The 23,120-nt window shown below is 42.0% G+C and overlaps 1 protein-coding gene across 1 annotated transcript; it reads left to right on the top strand.

Annotated features, from left to right (window-relative positions):
- The first annotated feature begins 9,658 nt into the window (after window positions 1-9,658).
- On the top strand, window positions 9,659-12,247 carry LOC141047997 (serine/threonine-protein kinase SBK1-like). The gene is made up of 3 exons (XM_073543360.1): window positions 9,659-9,815; window positions 10,972-11,174; window positions 11,525-12,247. Exons 1-3 carry the CDS (start codon window positions 9,701-9,703, stop codon window positions 12,131-12,133), a joined length of 927 nt encoding a protein of 308 aa, XP_073399461.1. The 5' UTR covers window positions 9,659-9,700; the 3' UTR covers window positions 12,134-12,247.
- Window positions 12,248-23,120: the final 10,873 nt, after the last annotated feature.

Here is a 23,120-nt window from a genome sequence, read left to right on the forward strand (position 1 = left end):
GTTTTGGATAATTATTATCCCTTTGCTGATGACACCATTATGTTAGTTGTACTTTTTGTAGTTCTGCACGCAGCACTCTACATGTGTGTCTTGGAGTGATACATATTTGTTTTTTTTGAAGTCGTCTTATTAACCATTCCCTCCTATCAATAGGAACATTGTCTAATTGTAGAAGAGCATTCTTGGGTTTTCACAACCTTTAATCACTAAAATTATTGTAACTTCAGTACTGCATATTTATTGATATATTAATGTATTTCTCTACATCTCTCATATTGTAAAAAACACACAAAAATTGAGCCTGTTTGAGTTGGTACACATGCAGCACATAAATGCATGTTCGCACTGGCCGTAGAAAATACAAAACCTACAAGAAACAAAAAAAACAAAATAAGCAAAAACCCTAACTAAATAAGTAAAAAGCAAAAGTGCATTTAAATAACAGAGTTCTTAGTAATACTGTGTTTGATCAAAACTGGCATAAAAGCCGTCCCACCATCGACAAGGTGACTCTGATCGGGATGGTCCTACACTGTTTAATATTAAAGACCTTACCCTGTTTCAAAGTTGACCTCGGTGTGTGAATAAGGGCAGACAAAAGGACCTGGTCCCAACCAGTGGAAACCAGTCTGGGGACGCCTCTAAGGCCGGGACAACAAGTGTGAGAAATTCGGACAAGTCTTGCATGTTAATACCCGGCACTGCCGCCAGCCCTCAGGAGCAGAGTGTGCGGCTGCTTGTATTGCTATGCGGCTGCACGCTCCGATCCAAGTGCCGGCGGCAGTGCCAGGTATTAACAGGTGAGACTCATCTGAGTTTCTCGCATGTGTGATCCCGGCCTAAGGGCATACTCACTTGTGAGAGACTCGCACGATGCTCATACGAGTCTTTCGCATGAAAACCTGGCACTGCTGTCTGCACTCGAACCGGAGCGTGCGGCTGCATAGAAATACATGTAGCCGCATGCTCCAGTCCGAGTGCCAGTGGCAGTGCCAGGTTATCATGTGAGAGAGTCGTATGAGAATCATGTGAGTCTCTCGCAAGTGAGTATGAGCCCTAAATGTGATTTCCAGTTCAGGAAAATGGTGGCCACACCCCAGCTTGTACAGAATGCGAAAATACAAAGAAAAAAACACAAAAATTGAGCCTGGTTGGCGTTGGTACACATGCAGCATATAAATGCATGTTCACATGGGCCATATAATTTACAAAACTGGTGGGACGGCTTTTATGCCCTGTTTTTTAATCAAAAACAGTATTACTAAGAACTGTGTTATTTAAATGCACATTTGCTTTTTACTTATTTAGTCACAGAAGGGTTTTTGCTTATTTTGTTTTCTTGTAGGTTTTTCATCTCTCATATTGTGACACTTGCTCATGTAATAGTTGGTACCAGTCATGTATCTACATTACATCATATCATTAAGATAAATATTCATAATAGATTGTAAGGTCTCCTGTGTGGCCTCTGACAGTTTGTAGTCTTCTGTTTTTGTTTTTTTTTCTAGCTATATCTTTTATTAAATTATGTAATCAATAAAGACTTTATATTGGCAGCTTTACTTTGGTTTACTGCTTGTAGGATGTATAACTTGAGGTGGGTTTTGGTGAAATTGCTAACACCACTCCTCAATTATATATCTATTGGTTTTACTTGTAATAGGTTTTGGTTCTTCTGGAATTTTGGCCACTCAATGAGCAATCCCCTTTCTAGTAACACTATAATGGGCAGATATGTTTGTTTTTTTTCTTTTAAAGATTTTTTTTTCATACATTTATATTCTTGTATAACCAATTATGTGTCTCAAATTTCCCAAGAATACATAAAAAAAATATAGAGGTAGACTTGGCATTAGATCACTGAAAGACAAAATAAGTTAAAAATAATTTAATTACATTTTACTTAATATTTTAAAATCTTCCTGGTATGATAAATATGTAGCGAATGGATATTTGTAGAGACTGATTATGAGGGTCTGATCTTGCTCAGAATATGAGGGAAGACTCTGACGCAGATGTAAAAGTTTGGAGTCAAGGGAGAAGGAGACACCTGAGGCTATGAGAAATGTCTGATTGTACTAATAAGCCTCACAATAACCAGTGACCACAAAGGAGCGACATCAAGGGGCTAATGTGAGGCTAATGGCCACAAGTGAAGCCCCTCTGAGTACATCCACATGTAATTCTAGAAGCTGTAGATCTATGATGGGTCTCCACAGGTGATCCATTCTGAGGGAAAGTCTTCTGGCACAGATCATTGATGGCTCCTAATTGTTAGTACATCTGTAACACAAACAAGGACAAACACTGTGATGCCCCCTATACATTAGATAGCGATCAGCCCAATGATCCAAGGTAGCTAAATCCATTTAGTTATCAACTTTGCCTTGGGACATTGCCATCATGCTGGGAAAAAAACATTGCTCATCTCCACATTTCTCCTGGATGATGGGAGAAGTTGCTCTTGAAGGATGTTTAGTTCACATTTTTTATTCATGGTCATGATCTTGGGCAAAATTGTGGTGTGCCATCTACGTGGTTGAGAAGACACCACATGAGTGGTCTCGGAATGCAAAAGTTAAAAAAAACGTGCAGGTAACCACTTCTTTATTCCAATAACATTAGAAAGTTTCTCATGCTGTCCAAATTATCATCTCTCTAAGAGCAATCTAAGAGATCTTGGCTTGGACAGCATGAGAAACTATTTAATGGTTTTGGAATAAAGAAGTGGATTTGCTGCCACCTTCATGTTTTGCATCTGCTCCTGTTGGTCAGCTGTGAAAGCAGCAGCCATAATGATATGTAATGGAGGTGTCTACATGAGCATGGTGAGTTCTGGATTTTAATCCGATTTTCTTTGCTATGGTCAGCATGCTATACTATTGGCAGCCACAAGACCCATGGTGGTGCTCATCTTTTCATCAAACAATATGCCTGATCAATCTCTACCTCAAGATTAGACAACCAGAAAGAGACAATGGAGAGATCAAAACAAGTGTAAAATGACTTTACCGTCATGTCAATAAGATATGGATTTTCTATTATAGACACAAATATCAGACAGGTTTCGGCTTCAGTTGAGACTTTTAGGCTTTTTTCCCCACTATGGTGAATATACTGTATGTCTGTTAGGCTAGAGTTACACGACCATATTTACTGTCATCTGAGAAAATCAGCTCTATTATGCTATGAGTTTGCTGATAGTGTGATCTCAACATAGTGTGGAGAAGATAGAGGGGAAAAAAAACAAAAATTTTCCATCTTCTCCATTTTATCAGTACGTAAAAAGCAGAAGCAAAATGGCGCATTCTGCAGTTTCTTCTTCGGGCAAACTTGGTTCATAGAAAAAAATGGGAATTTGCACAGCCCCTTAGAATAACATTGATCCAAGTGCCATCTGATGTTTTGTTGGACCACACACACTGATCGAAAATATTCTTCTCTGCACGTACCCTGAAAAAAACTGCTCATAGCAGGATAAATATTGGGGTAAAGCTGACATGAGCATCTTAAGAACACATCTGGACATTACAGCTGTGGACAGGAGCTAGTGTGGATCTTATGTTGTAAATCTACAAAAATTTACAGCTCAATGTAGACAAAGATTTCATAACCCTCATCCCGATATGGCTGAAAAATCCGAGCTGGCAGCAGAGTTATGAGAAGGGTTTCCCTCTGTACATATATTGACAAATCCCTAGAGTTACTGCCTTAGGGCCCCGTCTCACATAGCGACTCACCAGCGATCCCGATAACGATATCAACGTGTCAGGATCGCTGGTGAATCGCTACATGATCGCTGGTGAGCTGTCAAGCAGACAGCTTCACCAGCAATCAGCACAGCGACGTCCCTTAGATACCCGATGTGTATGTTAGTTACCAGCTCCCTGCATCAGCGCGCTGGTAACTAACATACACATCGGGTATCTAAGGGACGCATGTCACTTGGATACTCGATGTGTACATTAGTTACCAGCAGATCGCTGGTCTCCCGCCTGTCACACGCAGCGATGCGTGCTGGCCAGCGAGAGACCAGCGACCATAGAAAAGTCCAGAGGTTTCCCAGAGCGATCAGCAAAACCGGCAGGGGGGCCGGTCGCTGATCGCTGTCACACACAGCGATCTCGCTGGTGAGATCGCTGTTGTGACACAAAACTTGTGACTCAGCAGCGATCTCGCTGCAAGATTGCTATCTGTGACCGGGGCCTTTATTCATAACCTTATTAATACTGGCCGGACTCTTTCTTCACTGACCCCCAACAGCAGATTCATATAAAATGGAGGTTAGTCAGGTGGTCGGGAGAGAAGGCTGCTGGTCCAGTTCACACTTAGCCTGTAATGAATACTTGATCTTTTTGTGAAAGACATACTGGCAATTGATGCCTATGGGGCTGTTCACATTTGTTTTTCTTGAGTAACGACTGTAAAAAAAAAAAAAAAAAAGTGGTGTCTCCATTATATTTTTTTGTTGTTTTGCAAATCAAGATTTGCCCATTCAAGAGAAATGGTCCCGAAAGAAAAACACACTCTGGCATCCATGTGTTATTCAAGTTTTGTCCATTTTTAATATTTTATGAGTAGGAGAAGCTTGAATTTTTTTTTTTTCTTGGCACAAGCGAAAAACAGACAAGGATCAAAAATGGGTAAAAATCAGATGAAGCGCTCTGATCAAAAAAAGTCTGTTATTATAATGAAAACTGCCTATCGGAGACTTTCCTGGAAATAGTTTGTGCTTCTGCAGTAGATAAGTTGGAGACATTTACTAATCTCACCTAGATGTTCCCTACATTTTCCCGACAGAATCTGAGATGGAGTCTAGATTTTTAGATCAATTCTGACAGATTAATTAGTTTGAGGAAGAAATAATCCCAAATTAAATTTGAAAAAAAATCTTATTTGCAAAATTTTGTATGGATTGTAAGTGAATTATTTATTTGCCTCCTTCATTATCCACACAATTTGGTACGGATGTAATTTATTAATCTTCCCGCAGATTTTTCTCAGATTTGCGGCAATATTTACAAATCTGCCAATTCTGAGCTGTGTGTGGACTTCTGAAGCCCCTTCACATTATTAGATATATCTAGAATGAAATATCTGATCTCAGCCATAATGAGCGACCGTTGTCTGTGGTGGAAATGACCGATTGTGCGTATCGACCAACGAACATTTATAATTGATCAAAACACTGGTCCAGGAGTTGGATTTTCTCAGCTGATGATCAGTTCTAATGCTCGGAAAAAACCATTGGCCGATATATGCTGTGATGTGTTTGGGGCAATCGGAGAATGATCGTTCATTGCCCCCATTTCGTCTAATGTGTATGGGGCCTTTCCCTGTAGTTGTTTTAGGAGTTTCACTTTAGGACAAATGGAAATAACAGAATAGTCTATGTAATAATAACGTCAGCTGGGACAAAACTATCCTACAAGATATGTTAGGTCAGTTTATGGCCATAAACACTGAATACTAGAACCTGCCTGGCAAATGAATATTTCTATAAAAATATGGGACCAGTTTATCTAGTGATGAAAGCAGCAGTAGAATAAACTCAGAACTGATCACACCATCAATTTACCAGCAACAAAAACAATACTAAGGTGGGCGCCTCCCCGGTGCCAATGTTGGTTTATTCACAGCTAATTAAATATCAATGAGGTGTAAATGAATGTCCTGCTTCTAGGACACACCTAAGTCAGTAATTCAATGGAGGTTTTTGGATTAAAAAAATGCAAAAGCACAAAAGGGTCTTATCCAAGAAGTAAAGAGGAATCAAAGGGTAAGTGATAATGCATACATTCCAGCTGCCGCTGCGTCTGAGGGTGCGTGTATGGAATATGCCAAGGAATATGGGAGTATCTTGCGCTGCTGAATGAACGACAAGCCAAGATGTAATGATGGTTTACTGTCAGCGCATTTCACAGTAACTCCGGCTGAATAAATGAAAAATTCAGAAAGGGCAACAAGGGGAAAGGTTATACAATCATGTGGTAGAGGATAAAGCTCATACATCAAAAAGCGAATATAACAAAAAACAGAAGTATCATTTTATCATTGAATAAAGTCGGTAATAAAATAATTACGCTTAAAGAAAAAGAAAATTCTGTCCTTGTAAGTCTCTTTAAAATGTATCGTGTCAGGTTTGAGCTCAATACAGTGTGTCCGTAAAGTCATGGTGCACTTTTGACCAGTCACTGGAAAGCAACAAAAGACGATAGAAATGTGAAATCTGCTCCAAATAAAAGGAAAACTCTCCTAGTTTCATACCTACTCAGTGCAGTTCTATGTGGGCTCCATTTGTTTCCCTACACACATCCAAACGATAGTGACGTTCTTGCCACACACGGGTAAGGACGTCTGGTGTAACAGAGTGAATAATGTCTCTGTACATGGTGTTGCGTCATCATCTGCCCATGTGCACGTGCTGCAACATCATCCTACAGAAACTGGGAGGGTTTTCCTTCTATTTGGAGCAGAGTTCACATTTCTATTGTCCTTTGTTGCTCTCATGTGACTGGTCAAAAGTGCACCATGACTTTATGGACACACTGTATATTGTGGGGAAGAGATCTCAGATAGATCTATGTAGAGCGTGAGGCTATCACTCAGTATTGATTACATATGTGGCAAGTTACTCTTTGAAAGAAAAAATTGTGCTAAAAAATAGAAGTTAGCTAAAAAAAAGTCAAACCTGAAAGCATTGTACACATTATACACACACCAAATAGTCGCGACATCTGTAATGGAGGCGAGGCCAAATACTAAGAAGCCCCCCCCACACACATTAGATTGCTGTCAGCTCAACGATCTGAGATACATGTGAGATATGACCGGGATAAAGAGGAGAAAAGTGAGATGGATAAAAAATAATACCTAGAGGCAGCACACCAAAATTAGTAAAATAAAAAAAAAATAGTGAAATTTATTGGCCATGTGGCGATGATAAGGATCATAGTGTGAACCTTTCTCAGGATTGCAGTGAATATAATAAAAGAGGAATCATTATGCTTCCACATGAGCTAAATCTATCCAAGTTATAAGAGTACAAACTATAGAGATGCATTAGGCCTTAAAAATGGAATTAAGGATTTGCTGACTTTATGCTTAACAAAGCCCAACTCATTGATCCTAAGGGATCCTCCTCAGTTGGGGCTGCTCCACTAAAGGTGCTCAGCTATCCATAGACATCCATATCTAATACAGACACAGATCTCTAATACGAATCTAAAAGTAGAGTAATCAGCTAACCAAAATGATTGGAGCAGATAAACGGCTCCAAATCTTCACATCCAATTGTAAAATATGGTAACATCTATTGTACAATGGGTAGCAATAGGGGGATCTCTTAGGACCAATGGGTCGGGCTTTGTTAAGCAGAATGTCAGCAGATCCCTTTATATAATTCCAAAGGCCATAAAAAATGTTATAGTGTGCAGCAGGTATATGGAAAAATTGGCTATAATAAAGGTACACTCTTACATTTGTATAAAGCGTTAATATTCTGATTGGCACCTTTTTTACCCTTTTCAAGATGGAGCCAATAACTTCATGTGTCACGGAAATGCACATTACACTTGGAATATCTTTTTTCCATTTTACCTTTACCAAGATGGCACCGATGACTTCCTATGTTATGGAGCATGCGCAGACTTGTCTGACGCCTAGGATCTTAGGATCTCTCTTTCCCTATTCACCTCATTTACGGGTCACAGACCAGCACAGTATAATCACCAGAACGCCGAACGAGGTGACATTTTGGTGGTAATAACTTCTGTTAGGCTGGGACAAGTCACCTTAGTTTGGGTTAATGATTTTTACACATGAGATATTTCTATCCCAATTACTGCACATTTGTAATATTTACTGTTTATCAGTGTGTCAAGAGTGGGAGAAGAGGGTTGGATTGACAATCCAACACAATGGGCAGCATTTTGAACACAAAAGTGGTCATAAACTTGTAAATAACTCCTGAAAGAATAAAGTTATGTTAAAATCAAACACACCATTGTTTTTCTTGTGAAATTCTCAATAAGTTTGATGTGTTACGTGACCCTTTTCCCATTGAAAAAAATAAAGTTGGATCTAAAATGGATGACTTCAAAATGGCCACCATGGTTGCCACCCATCTTGAAAAGTTTCCCCCCTCCCTCTTACTAATGAGCTACAAACAGGAAGTTGATATCACCAACCATTCCCATTTTATTTGGGTGTATCCATGTAAATGACCCACCCTGTACATAAAGATTACATACACCTTATCCCAATATGGCTGAAAAATCCGAGTTGCCAGGAGAGTTATGAGGGGTTTTGCTCTATCCATTTTTTGATGAACTCCTGGAGTTACTGCCTTGTTCATAACAACCATGGTAATATTAACCAGACTCTTCACTGTCCCCCAACAGCAAATTCATGTAAAATGGAGGTTATTCGGGTGGTCAGGAGAGAAAGCTGCTGGTCCAGCGCACACTTAAGACTCAATCAAAAGTCTCTCTTTCATGGATAGATCATGTGCCCATTACAGGCTATGGGGCTGTCCATGTGTCCTTTTTTCTCCGAAACCATTGGACAAAAAAAAAGATGTGAAGTCTCCATTTTTTACCTGTTTCTCAAGACAAAAGGTCCACAAAAAACAGTGCTCGCATGGCGCCCATGTTTATCCAAGTGTTGTCAATTCTCATCATTTTTTTGAATTTTTGGAGGATTTTTACTCTCCTGTGGCTGTGCTTCTATTTTTATTGTCATTATTTAATGGGTAGGGTAAGCTTGAATTTTTTTACACAAGAGAAAAACAAATGCCCCTCTGACATGACAAATGTATATTTATATAAAAAAACATAGGGCCAGTTTCTCTTTTGGTGAAAGCAGCAGGTGGTCATTAAGGTAAGATGTGACTGTAAGGGGCAGAATAAATTCAGAGCAGAGTACATTAGCAATTTACTAGCAAAATAAACAATACTAAGGTGGCTCCTCCCAGCCACCATTGTGCCACATTCATCTGTAATTCAATGGAGGTTTCTGACATCCAATTGGCTAATGAGAAGTATGGACATCAATGCCAGGTAGCTGCTTAACTATAAAAGCTAGAAGAGTTTCATGAGTCTTGTGAGCTTATTCCTGAGAACTTCTCTGTGGAGATAGGACCTCTCTGACTGAACCATAAAAAAGCGACATCATTCAACTTTTTGGAGCAGAAAGAACTTATAATTTTAACCAAAAACCTGACCCAGGTAAGATCACTCTTGAATAGTATATCCATTGGTGTTATTTATTAGGAGTTTGGGGTCTTCTTGCCAAATAACCAAACAACAATTATTCAGATTTGTAGTGCCATTACACTGGTTACAAATTCTAATTTTCTTGCTTGTCCTAATCCTCAAACATATAAAAGATACAGAAGTGTTTGTATCTAGAGATTATTATCATAGAACCATTTAGATTTATCCTAATTTTGATATTATCAGTAATTATAATGACTTCATGGAAAAGTTGCTGACAGCAAAAATCCTAATTAAGATACTGACTGGCATTTATTTTTGTTGTATGATGAGTTTCTAAATTATGATAGCTGCCTAAAGAACTGAGGACTGTGATCACCAAATTATGTTGTATTAATCGTGTTCCTTATGTTTTCCTATAGGGTCATACAGAGTTTCTGAGTTTCTATTGGTTAGCACAAAGAATCACCAACTTTCAAGCAGCTATGGCCGCCTTCCAAATCTTGGAAATAGTGGAGATTTCTGAATGCTACAATGTCATCAAGGAGCTTGGCCAAGGGTCATTTGGAAAAGTTGTACTTGCACAGAACAAATTAACAGGTATGTGAACAATGCAAAAACAAAGATGATCATTTATGAACATCGATGAAATAAAAGTGGCAATTTATGTATATGTCTAATATATTAATGACTTTAACTGGCCATGGAGATGAGCTATTTATTTGTAGGTCATTGGTAGGTCCACAATATTTTAGTAACATCAGCTGTCAAAATGCCCATACACCTAGGAGTAAAATCATCCAAACCTGCCAAATTTGGCAAATTTTGATCAATATCTAATGTGTATAGTTGGGTTAAATAGGGATCATATGACAATAGAGAGGTCAGGAGAAATAAATGTTGGCCAAATGTTACCTCGCTAGCTGTTAATAGTAAGTGGGGGCTTCATTTCTTCTGTGTCATCAGCTTTCATCAAAGTCAGATGGATCTGCCAATGGTCTGGAGACAGATATCCACGTGTATGACCAACTTTACTCTCTCATGTTATAAAAATGTCCATCTAAAAATATTAATAGGCTCCATCATCCATTGTGAACCTGACAGAAGTCATTGAGAGACAAAAGGATTAAGAAGTTGGAGTTGGGTCTCCCAGTTGTTTTTTTTTTCTCACTGGAGATAGTTGGCTGCAAGATGATTCAGACAGTGGCTCTTTTGTAGAGAACACAAACATGTTTTCGAGAGGTCCCGTGTTTAATGTTAGACAGCGGCTGTCAAAATTATCTCCAAGGAGGAAAAAAATATCATGAGTTTTAGCTCCAACCGCTCAATCTTTATACCCACAGCTGAGCCAAATGTTTCCATGTACTGGTGAGTTTGGAAAGGTGACTGTCAGCGAAATGATAGATCTTGTGTATATTCCTCTAGATAGTGACATTTAAGCTAAAAAAACAAACAAACAACAATTGTGTATTGAATTTCTATCTTTCTGATATTTCTGTTCACTGATATCTTTCTAAGATTTGGAAGGATGCCAAAATTGGCTGTTTCGGTCAACTTTGTTCTAATTTTCATGGCAGCCTCAGCCTGTCATTCCTTGACTTTCATCTAAAGTATTTTTTTTGTTTAATCATATTTGTTTTTAATTTGAAGTAAAAAGGGGATAAGTGGATGCCAAGCACATCTGGCATCATTTTTATAGTGATAAACTTGGGATTAAACTGGTGTTATACATTTTTCTTTTTTGTGTGTTTTTTAGGAGAACCAGCAGCTGTGAAATTAATAAGGAAGGACAGAACTAAACTGCAAACCTTTCTGATGGAGTTGTCATTGTCAATCACCCTCTCTGACCACCCGAACATTATTGGCACATATCCCATCTTTATTGGCACAATGGACCACTATGTGCTGACTCAGGAGTTGGCAACGGCGGGCACCTTGCATGATATTATCCAAAGTGAGGTAAGAAAGGCCGGCTTCAGTTCTTCTCTTACAATACATACGTACTTTATTGTGAAACACCAAAGCTTGGAGATAGACATCAACAATAAGGGAGAGATTCTATATACTCACATAGCCAGTTAGCTAACTAATGCGTATGAAGCTCTTTGGAAATACATCAAGCCTTTTAAAGGGTGGAAGAGTCTTTTATTACAATGCACTTTTTGATGCCACATGACCATCACAGAATTAGTTTTACCTACTGCAGCATCCACTGTCCCAACAATAGCAAACTGTTCAAATTTTAGTATTTTTACTTTAGATAAAGGACTACACAAGTAAATCTCATGATACTGATTTGTTTTCTGCAGGTTGGAATTCCTGAGGAGGCGGTCAAGAGGTGCGCATTACAGATATCTTGGGCCCTCGACTATTTGCATGGTAGACGATTGGTGCACAGAGACCTGAAGCCAGACAATGTGTTGCTCATGGACAAGGACTGTTATGAAATCAAGCTGAGTGACTTTGGTTTGACCCAACCAGTGGGAACCTATGTGTCCTCCATGTCACATATTATTCCATACATGTCTCCAGAATTGAGTGAATTGAAAGAAGAAGAATATTTAGTCTTGAGCCCTGCTATAGATACTTGGGCCTTTGGGGTTCTTCTCTTTGTTATTTTGACTGGATATTTTCCCTGGCTGGAAGCAATAGAGACAGACGCAATGTACAAAGAGTACATCAACTGGAAGAAAAATCCAGACCAGATTCCTCCACCTGCTCGTTGGGAGAGGTTTTCAAGAGAAGCCATTAAAATGTTGGGCAATCTCCTTGTTCAATGTCCATCTTCTCGTCTTCCAATTCTGTCTGTCTTTGATTACCTCAATATTCCCTGGAAAATAAACGTCTTGGAGTATGGCACCAACATGGAGGCTCAGGAGGAAGATTTGGTAATAGAAGTTGTGGAGGACAGCCAATAGCTTCAGTTTATGATGAAACAGAACCCAAAAAGCAGCACATTAAGTCTTGGAGCAGAAGTCGACAATCCAATCATATTAATCCATTAAGGAAAATAGAACTTAATATGTGCCTTATATGAGCATGCGCCAGTTGCTTTTTGCATCCTCTGTATACACATCTGTGATTACTGTTGTTTTTTACCTCTTCTTGTATTTAATTATATTTTCAATAAATTTTATATTTATGGTATAGTTACCTTTCTTTGGGCTGAAAGCTCTGATTTTTGTGTAGGTTTGACTATGCAGGGAGCAGCCCTTTCTTTTTTGGAATATGCTGATTTATCTCACCCACTGTGTCGGCTTAATTAAATTCATATTGATCCATGCAGAAGGAATCACTCCAGAGTGGACTACAATTATCAGAAGTCTTTTGGTTTATCTGAATGGGACCACTGAAGAACACAAGGAACATGTGCATCTGGTCACTTAGCATACACAAATGAGCATTTTCAGTTCCTGCATCTACTCCTCCTACTTCACCTCCTCTTGCGGCAGAGTGGTCATGGCTACTGAGAAGACAGGCATAATCACACAAAAAAGTCCAAAATATTTACAGCCCTGTATCTGTTAGGATTTATGTATCCCTTCAAAAATTTCAAACTATTCACACAAAATGTTACAAAAAATGAAGACTACACTGGTAACTTAAAGGGTACTTAATAAAAGATATTTTTATTGAAAATCAATGTTAAAAGTATATCAAGCGAAAAGGTACTGAATATACAAAGAGAGACATACTACCATGGGGTACCACCAAATGCACAGGCTGTTATACAAACAGCGGCCCAATGACAAAATGAAATATGTTAGGAAGTAACCACAATACAATAAATATCAATATAAAACACACTCATGCCAATCACTGGTAATTAAAATATATATGTATAGTGCAATAAAGAGCAAAAAATGTTAATAACTAGTATAAATATAGCAAAATAAGGAAATGGTTGCACTCAATTGCATTAAGGCATATCAAATATGAAATATATGAAATGTGAATAGCATAATGGCTTTTGGAATCTAGAAAAAACATATGACATACTTAGCACAAAATTTGGCCAAAAGATGTGAGCACATTCACCAACGTCAAGGTGATTTCATTGAACGGGTTCCTATTCTAACGGCCTCATGTGAACTACTGGCTAATAACAAGATAAAGCCTATATTTATAGGGAGATAGGAACCAAAAAGTGATTCATAACAGCTGACATGTCCCAGCTTTGATGCAGGCTCAGCGCCGGAGCCCTCATCAAAGCAGGGGAGATGTCCGATGACGGACTGTGTCCGTCATTGCACATTAAGGGGTTAAGTGCTCATTATATATCCCTTAAAAATAACAATAAGCGATAGGCATAAAAATTGTGCCATAAAAGGAAAGTGCTAAGACTTTACAAACCAGGACATGATTATCTTTATAGGACATTAACGGTAGACATAAGCTACAAAATACACATGCACATAAAGAGCCATCTTACACCACGTGCCCACACTAGGAAGTGCCTGTCTGAATCCTGTTCATTTAGGCACTGTTCATATGTTCAGGTTTTAAATACATTAGATAGTGACTGCTCCATTATGGGTTACCTTGACGAGGTGGAGTGGCTTGGTATACATTTTTTTGCAAAAAAGTATCGACTAAATACCCTGTATTTGTTGTCATCTTTTTACCAGCACTTGCTGATTACTGTCATATTTTTTTACTGCAGAGTACAGTATTTTTGCACATTTGTCATTCTGTGTTTTCTTTGTGTTTCAGTCAGTGGGTGGTGTGAACACTGTCCAACCGACTTGTTCACATTTGTGCATGTCACATGTCTTTTTAATAAGATACAAAATAGTATCACAAACAATTGGGCATGTTTTACCTATAAGGTGCACGTGGATCTCTTGGCGTCCCTGCGAAGACAGGTAGTAAGGCCAAACCTTACAAAAATGAATGGCATTTATGTATGGATTAATCCATAAAATGTGAGTGCTTTTTTTTATTTTTTTTATGGGGTTGAGGATGGTTTATTAGGTAAAAAAAAATCTTAAGTTTGGGAAGGTTTATGGTTTTCAGTTTATATAAATGAGATTTATCCCCTTTCTGACATCAGGCATAATATTCCGTCCATGTGCCCTGGGCCTATTTGACCATGGATGGAATATTACATCTGAGTGGCCACGTACACGGGGTGCGCGGCTGGGTGTCAGTTAATTCTCACAGCTGACACCCGGTACTAAGGTCCAGGAGCAGTCACAGACCGATCCCAACACTTTAAACCCCAAAAATGCTGTGATCGAACACGATAGCAGCATTCAGGAAGCCGACACAGGGCTGACAGCCCCTCTGCCTTTGGATCAGAGACAGCGTGGCATGACGCGGGGTCCCAATAGCTGCCATGGTGACCCGATGTCATGATGACAACATCCGGGTCACCAGACCTATGAAACTTGCTGATCAGGTGCAGTGCGCGATCAGCAAGTCTCTGTCAGTGACAGTTTCTCTGGCATGCAGATACTGCTTCATCTGCATGCTATAGAAGCGATCAGCCGGCAAAAAATGATAGTCCCAAAGTGGGACAAAGTAAAAAAGTTAGAAAAAAGTTAAAAAAAAAATTTAAAAATTGTACAAATTTTAAAAAAATCAAGTTATAATAAAAAAATAAATATGTATTCTATCACTAAATATTTGAATGAAAAAAATTAATCTAAACAATAAAAGTGCACATTTAATATCACCGCGTCCGCAATGACCCGACATATAAAACTGTCCCACTGATTAACCCCTTTAGTGAACACCATAAAAAAGGCAAAAAACAATGCTTTAGCATATCGCCGAGCAAAAAGTGGAATACCGTGCAATCAAAAGACGTATATAAATAAGAATGGTACCACTTAAAATGTCATCTTGTCCTGCAAAAAATGAGCCGCCATACAGCATCATCAGCAAAAAAAAATTAAATTATAGCTCTCAGAATAAAGCGATGCAAAAATTTTTATATGAAATAGTTTTTATTGTATAAAAGCGCCAAAACATAAAAAAATATAAATGAGGTATCGCTGTATTCGTACTGAGCCACAGAATAAAACTACCTTATCAATTTTACCACACGTGGAATGGTATAAACGCCCCCCCCAAAAGAAATTCATGAATTGCTGATTATTGTTCATTCAGCCTCCCAAAAATCGGAATACAAAACGATCAAAAAATGTCATGTGCCCGAAAATGGTACCAATAAAAATGTCAACTCGTCTCGCAAAAAACAAGACCACAAATTACTCTGTGGGCCAAAATATGGAAAAATTATAGCTCTCAAAATATGGTGATGCAAAAACTATTTTCTACAATAAAAAGCGTATTTTAGTGTGTGACAGCTGCCAAACCTAAAAACCCGCTATAACGCATCTTCTACATGTCCTGATATTTCTGATACCATCAATGTCCGTGCGTGTAATACTTGCGGCACACGTGCATGCATGTTCGGCATCAGCACCACAAGGATGAACGCCAGGGAAGAAGCTTTTCAGTAAGCGCTGTTCCCCCATGCTGGGTGCTGAACAAGGCTCTCATCATTCTCGGTGATCGGCTTGAGCAGGGGAGAATGATGAGAGAGAGGCCGGGGTCATACTTGCAAGAAACTCGAATGAGTATCGCGTCTCAATACCCAGCACTCAGGACCGGAGTGTGCAGGTGCATGTATTTCTATGCAGCTGAGCGCTCCGGTCTGAGTGCTGGTGGCAGTGCTGGGTATTGAGATGCGAAACTCATGCGAGTTTCTCGCAAGTGTGACCCCGGCCTTACATTTAAATAATAAAAGAGACAGCAGGCAATGCCTGAAGGGACTATTACTTCAATCAGCCTACCCCTGCTGCTGCTAATAACAGTGACGGCAGGAGCAGAGGATGGGAGTATTCATCTACCGCTCCTGCACTGTAAATATGGTAATTTAAAAAAAAAATGGCATGGGTTCCCCCCCATTTTTGGCAACCAGCCTTGCTAAAGCTCACAACTGGGGGCTGATATTCTCAAGCTGGTAAGGGGCCATGGATATTGAACACCCCAGCTTAAAAATAGCAGCCCGCAGCTGCCAAGGACCGGCACATCTATTAGAGCCACCAATTTTGGCACTTTGTCCGGATCCTCCCACTTGCCTTGTAGTGGTGGCAAGTGGGGTAATAGTTGTGGGGTTGATGTCACCTCAGTATTGTCAGGTGACACCAAGCCCATGGCTTAGTAATGGAGAGGCATATATAAGACACCTCATGGACTCTCCCAGTGGGTCATGGCATCTGCAAACCATAACAGTAAAATCTGGCTCTCCTTCCATTCTGAGCACTGCCATGTGCCCAAACAGTGGTATACCCCCACATATGGGGTATTAGCGTACTTAGGACAAATTGCACAATTACTTTTGGGGTCCAATTTCTTCTGTTACCCTTGGGAAAATAAAAAACTGGGGGTGAAAAGATCATTTCTGTGGAAATTTTTTTTTTAATTTTTACGGCTCTACCTTATAAACACATCTAGATAAGTTCTTTAGGGGGTCTAGTTTACAAAATGGTGTCACATGTGAGGGGTTTCTACTGTTTAGGCACATCAGGGGCTCTCCAAATGCGACATGGTGTCCGATTTTAATTCCAGCCAATTTTGCATTGAAAAAGTAAAACAATCGTGGATTTCTGCGGATCAGGGAGTATATTGGTTGTTTGTTATTTTAATATTTTTTACAGATGACACTGGCTTCGGGGATCAAAGTGACAAATGATGGTGAGTATGTACTCTGTTATATGTACTGTATGTCTATATGTATATATTGTATAAATGTATTGTATGTAGTATGTATGTTGTATGTATGCAGTATGTATGCATGTTGTATGAATGTAGTATATATGTAGTATGTATGTATTATGTAGTATGTATGTTGTATGAATGTAGTATATATGTAGTATGTATGTATGTTGTATGAATGTAGTATATATGAAGTAGGTATGTAGTATGCATGTATGTTGTATGAATGTTGTATATATGTAGAATGTATGTAGTATGTATGACTTGTGGTCCCATCGGACGATGCCTGCACACACACAAACCCCGGCAGGCCCGCACAGACCCCTGGCAGGCCCGCACAGACCGCGCATCATGATGACATCATTTCAGCAGCCAATCACAGCCATGCCATTAGTTAACATGGCTAACACAACTGGCTCATTGCACTATGGGAACTTCCGATTCGGTATTCGATATTGTAAAAATATCGGAACTCAGTATCGGAACTCCGATACAGCGAATATCGGCCGATACCCGATATTTGCAGTATCGGAATGCTCAACACTACTAACGACACATTGCACAACAACTTTTGGAGTCAAATTTCTCCTTTTACCCTTGGGAAAATAAAAAAATTTGGATCTGAAGTAAACTTTTTGTGAAGAAAAGTTAAATGGTCGTTTTTTTCTAAACATTCCAAAAATTCCTGTGAAGCACCTGAAGGGTTAATAAACTTCTTGAATATGATTTTGAGCATCATCAGGGGTGCAGTTTTTAGAATAGTTTCACTTTTGGGTATTTTCTATTGCATAGACCCCTCAAAGTCACTTCAAATGTGATGTGGTACCTTAAAAAAAATTGTTGTGAAAATGAGAAAATTTTAGTTCTAAAATTGTGCTGATGTAAAGTAGACATGTGGGAAATGGTACTTATTAAGTATTTTATGTGACATATTTCTGTGACTTAAGGGCATGAAATTTCAAAGTTAGAGGGGGGCGTGGCACGTGCGCTGAGGGATGGTGGCAGCCTGAGCGCTGAGCTCCAGCACAGCTGCCTCAACAAAGCGACCTTACAAGCACAATAGCAGTCATTTACGCAAAAATTCCTGAGAAAATTATTCCAGCACATGCCAGGAATCAGGATTAATTGACCCTATTTTTGAAGAATTTGAGAGGATATTCTGAAAAATACAGCCTCTGGACATTAGCGGGAAAACGTGGGAAATGCCTCAGTAACAGCTGAAGTGGTACCTCACACAGCGGTGGCAGGAGCGGTCTGCATTGCATGTCCCAGGAGCAGACGGGAAGCCAACCTTTCGGTGAGAGAAGACACAGCTGTGAAGAGGACATCACGGTAACAGGAGGCAACACCGGAAGTCAGGTCCACAGAGAGAAGATAATCATCGCTGGCATAACACAGAGCGGGCAGTGAGTTTTGGCCATTTAGCCGCTGCTGAGGGGAGAGAGTGGTGCCAGACTGATCCCCTGTGGGCACAACAGAGGAAGTACTATCACAGAAAACATCTCTATATATACTGTATTTTTGAATGTGTGTGTGGGTGGGTATCACTAACCAATCACGAAGCATCTTTCATTTCACCAGAGCTGTTTTGGTTGCTATGAGCAACAGTTTTCCCTCTCCAGAAAACACCTCAGCAGACACTGACATGGTGGAAGAAATCTAGCATTCCCGGAAATATAAGCTCCCAGCCATTGTCTGCCCCCCAAAAAGGAGCAGAGAGCACATGACAGAAATGAATCACCCCTTCCGTGCCCATATACACATCACACATCCTCCATCCTATAGGCACATCTTCCCTCTTAAAGGGATCATTGTGATGTACCATGTCTGCAAGATATGTTTTCTGTTGCAATGTGCTAACAAATCCTCCATCCTAGGACATTGTAAACTCTCAGTAGTAGGAATTCCTTCCCCCCAGGTTTTATCAACCCTGCCACTTCCTCTGGAAGAGCAGGAATGTTAATTAGCTAGACCATCTTCCTCACACCATTTGCCTTCTCTCCTCTTCAGAGCGGGAAAAACTTCTTTGTTTGAAACGAATAAAACTATGAGAGACTATACCATAAGAACCAAATACCCTAGAGATATGAAAATCATATTTTTGTAACCTGAGCGGTCCCAGCTTCGAGACCGCGTATGTTTCGAAGTTCTACCCTGTCCAGAACATGAGATAGGATTTGCGCCCAAATGGACGGTCATATCGCATAGATGTTTGATGTTTTCTTGATGGGCTCATTACGCTGGGAAACATGATACCACTGATGAGTCCATACCAGCTTCTCCCTTAAAGTTATAGCTAATCTAAGTTTTGTAGCCAAAACATAACTTGGATAAGAGAGGTGGGATCAACCCAGAATGCACCTCTCTGTGATGTCACATAGGAAAGTCTATAAGGCATTTCCTGGGCAAACCAGCTCAGAACAGCTCAAGTCGTCGTGCTAGAAGGACCCCAATGAGCGGAGAAGTGCAGCTCCGCCTCCACCCACCTTAGCCGCATGGTCTGCCTAAGGAACAATATGGAACTGTGAGTGTAATCTCTTTGTTTTCTCCACTTTTATTTTATACCTGTACTGTACATATTTTATGTCTCAATTTTATAGCAACTTTTATCTGTAATCACTGTCCTCTTTCGGAAAATAAATGAAATTATTTAGATCTGTCTCCATGCTCTAAGAATCGAACTATACGCCTTTGATAGATAATCGCTACTAATTCAAGGGGTTTGCCACGGACCCTCTTAATTTAACACTGTGAATTAAGTAACCGTGACTGGTGGCAGCGCGTTGTGTACGGCTATTACGGCTTGCTGGCAGTCTAGAAGGGTCTTATATTGCTGAGTAAGGGGCTTCAGCCACAGCATTGATAATTCCCTTACTGCAGAAGCCTAATTGCCGGTTCACAACAGGCAGCCCGTCCGGCGACTAATTATCCTAGGTGCAGTTCCCTGACTGACCTGAGGGTAAGGGGGGCGCCGGAGAGCTGCGAGTTCCAAAGTGGAACTGAGAAAGTGGGATATACATAAATCCCCGCAGTACTTGGAAGATTGATAGCAGTGGTGGGGCATCCAAATTAAACTCCCCCTGCGGCAAATTGTAGAGCGAGATTAGCTTGCTGGATATTTTTGGTCACATGGTGCCAGTGTTGGGATAACTAAGATAAGCCCCACTGCGCCTGTGATAGCCGTGTGCCGGCATTGTGTCACGCCCCTCCGTCCGCTGATACACCCGTGTCAGTGGTGGGACTGTGACATAGTGGTGACACAGGGTCCGCTGTCCGTCGCGTTTTGGTGGCAGCGGGACTCCCGTTAGTGTCGCCCGTAAGTGGACGAACGGCGGTGGGCTGTTCGTCACATATTGGTGGCAGCGCGGTGGGATAATCCTAGAGCATTAGTGATTTGGTTTGAGCAATCATTCCTCTCACTAAAAACCTGCACGGTTCCTGCGGGAATCCTGCATCATAGGTTTTGGAGAACAGACTCAGTGGTTACTAGTGCTGAGACATTAGTGTGTACTTGCAAGTATCCCCCTCCCGTTTCTTCGTTTTTCTTTTTCTATCTTTTATTTGGCAACCATGGCGGCAAAAGGAGAACCTTGGTACACCCGGCAGACAAAGGAAGTTCTTGCTGCGTTATGCACGTACCAAGGCCTTGACGCCACGAACAAAAACAGAGCTCAAATGATCGCGGCTCTAGTGCAGCTGGACAACGACCAGAATCCAGCGAGCGCAGAAGTTGGCCCAAGTTGCAATGGGGCTGCAGCAGAGGCTCCACTCCTGAGCGCTGGCCCCACATTCAACCAGAACGGGGTGGACCCCTATCTGCAAATGGCCTTGGACGAACTCCCCGCCGAAGACAGTGATGGGCGGGTGAGGCTGATCCAGCAAGCTCGAGAGAGAGCAGAGCAGCGAGCCGAGCGCCAGGCGGAGAGAGCTGAGCGCCAAGCTGAGGCTGAGAGAGCCGAGCGCCAGGCGCAGAGGGCCCATGAACTGGAGGTACTCCAGCGGGGTGGGAATGCCCTCACAGCCCGAAGCCGTGAGCCCAGCAGCGTCCAGACTCCTAAACCCCGGCCAGAGCATTTTCCCGTGATGGAAAAGGACGGGGACTTGGACACATTTCTGCGAGCCTTTGAGAAAGCCTGCAGACAGTACCAGCTGCCTAGAGACCAATGGGCAAGGTACTTGACCCCAGGGCTAAAAGGCAAAGCCCTGGAGGCATTTGCTTCTCTTCCGCCAGAAGCCGATGATGACTATGACGCCATAAAGCAGGCGCTGATCGCCAAATACCGGCTGACACCTGAGGTATACCGAAAGAAGTTCCGACACCTCCAACGTGGCCCACACGATAGCTACAGTGATGTGGTGCAAGGACTCAGGACCCACTTTGACCAGTGGATCCATGGACTGTCCGTTGAAACCTTTGAGCAGCTACGGGACCTGATGATCAAAGACCAGTTCCTGCATCTCTGCCCAGCTGAGGTCCGACAGTTCATCCTGGACCGCGAACCAACGAACGCGGACAAAGCGGCGCAGATCGCCGACAACCACGAGGCCAACCGGAAGCCCGAGACGCGGAGGCCAGTCGCCACCAGCTGGAAAGGGGGTAAGCCAGCAACCAACCCCAATGCCCCAGCTAGCCGTCCCTCCGGAGGCCCTGTCCCTGTTGCCAACAACAGGCCGGCTACTGACAGTCGCCTGTGTCACCACTGCCAGCGGCCTGGTCACTTCTTTTACACCTGTCCGAACAGGCCGAAGAACCCCCCAGCCAAGGCCCCCGGGCCCAATGCCTCTGTTCTTTTGGTGGGAGGTGTGGTTGGGAGGGCTGACGACAACGTTCAACCTGTTCAGGTGGGGGCCCGTCTTGCTACAGGCCTCAAGGACACCGGGGCTGAACGAACCCTCATCTGTCCTGGACTGGCGGCCCCTGAAGAGTTTGTTGAGGGGAAAACCCTGACTGTCACCGGGATTGGAGGCACCCGTTGTCCCTTGCCAGTGGCACGAGTTTTTCTTGACTGGGGTGCCGGGAGCGGGTTGAGGGAGGTGGGAGTGTCTGAAAATTTGCCCACTGATGTTTTATTGGGGACTGACTTGGGGAGGATGGTTGCATACTATGTCCCTGACACCCTTCCCCAAACTGATAATAAGGGTAACGTTAACCCTGATGATGTTGATGATGGGAAACTGAATGTGTTACCTGCTAATGCCTTGATGAGTAATGATGCAACTAACAACCATTCTTTCCCCAGGTACGATGCTGATGCTGATGTGAATGTACCAAAGCAAACTGATAACCATTCTTCTCCTAGGAAGGATGATGATGATGTTGATGTATCTGTGCCGACTGAACCCGTTAACCCTTTCTTTGAAGCGGTAGATGTGTCCACAGGTACCGAAGTGCTCAGCCCCGTCACTCTGCGGAGTGAGACGGCTGAGGAACCCCTGGCAGGAGTAAGCAACGGTGCTCAAGGAAATGGGGAGGTGCATGGGGACCATGAGGAAGGTAATGCCATGCAGCTGACCAGTGCCACCGAGGAAGGTAACTGGCCCATAAGTAGCACTGCTCCTGAAGTGTTGGGGGTGGATGGGGAGGTAGAGCCCAGGGCAGCACCAGCTGGTGGGTCTGCAGAAATCCCCAGGGAGACAGCATACATAGCAGCTGTCACACGCAGTCAGAGTGCCCAGATCGCAGGTAACGCACTGTCTTCTGGACCCTCTGCTGCTACAGGAGAGACTGAACCAGAGGTGAACCCAGAGCCGGTTCCAGAGGGTCCCAGTAAAGAGGGGACCCTGACGTCACTTCTGGCAGCCTCCAGCATGGAGTTCCAGGCTGCTCTGCACTCAGATGCCAGCCTGGAGAAATTGAGAGGTCTCGCCGAGACGCCCACCTCCAAGTCTGATAAGGAGAGGGTGTTCTGGGAACGAGGAAGGTTGTACCGGGAGACAGTACCCGGAGATCCTAAAAAGGAGTGGTTGAGGGAAAGACAGCTGGTCGTCCCCTATCAGTTCAGAACTGAGTTGTTGCGGATTGCCCATGAGATTCCACTCGCTGGACACTTGGGGATCAGCAAAACAAAGGCACGGCTGTCTCAACACTTCTATTGGCCCAAGATGGGGACAGATGTAACACACTACTGCCGCTCCTGTGCCACCTGTCAAAAAGTGGGTAAGGCGGGGCCTGCTCTT

The sequence above is a fragment of the Dendrobates tinctorius genome, unplaced genomic scaffold (genome assembly GCF_039654945.1).
Source record: "Dendrobates tinctorius isolate UK_male_01 unplaced genomic scaffold, ASM3965494v1 ptg000131l, whole genome shotgun sequence".
NCBI lineage: Eukaryota > Metazoa > Chordata > Amphibia > Anura > Dendrobatidae > Dendrobates > Dendrobates tinctorius.

Coding starts and splice junctions, on each gene's coding strand:
- LOC141047997 (XM_073543360.1), top strand. CDS start 9,701: ATGGCCGCCTTCCAAATCTTGGAAATAGTGGAGATTTCTGAATGCTAC. Junction 9,816..10,971: donor TGCACAGAACAAATTAACAG/GTATGTGAACAA, acceptor TGTGTTTTTTAG/GAGAACCAGCAGCTGTGAAA. Junction 11,175..11,524: donor ATGATATTATCCAAAGTGAG/GTAAGAAAGGCC, acceptor TGTTTTCTGCAG/GTTGGAATTCCTGAGGAGGC.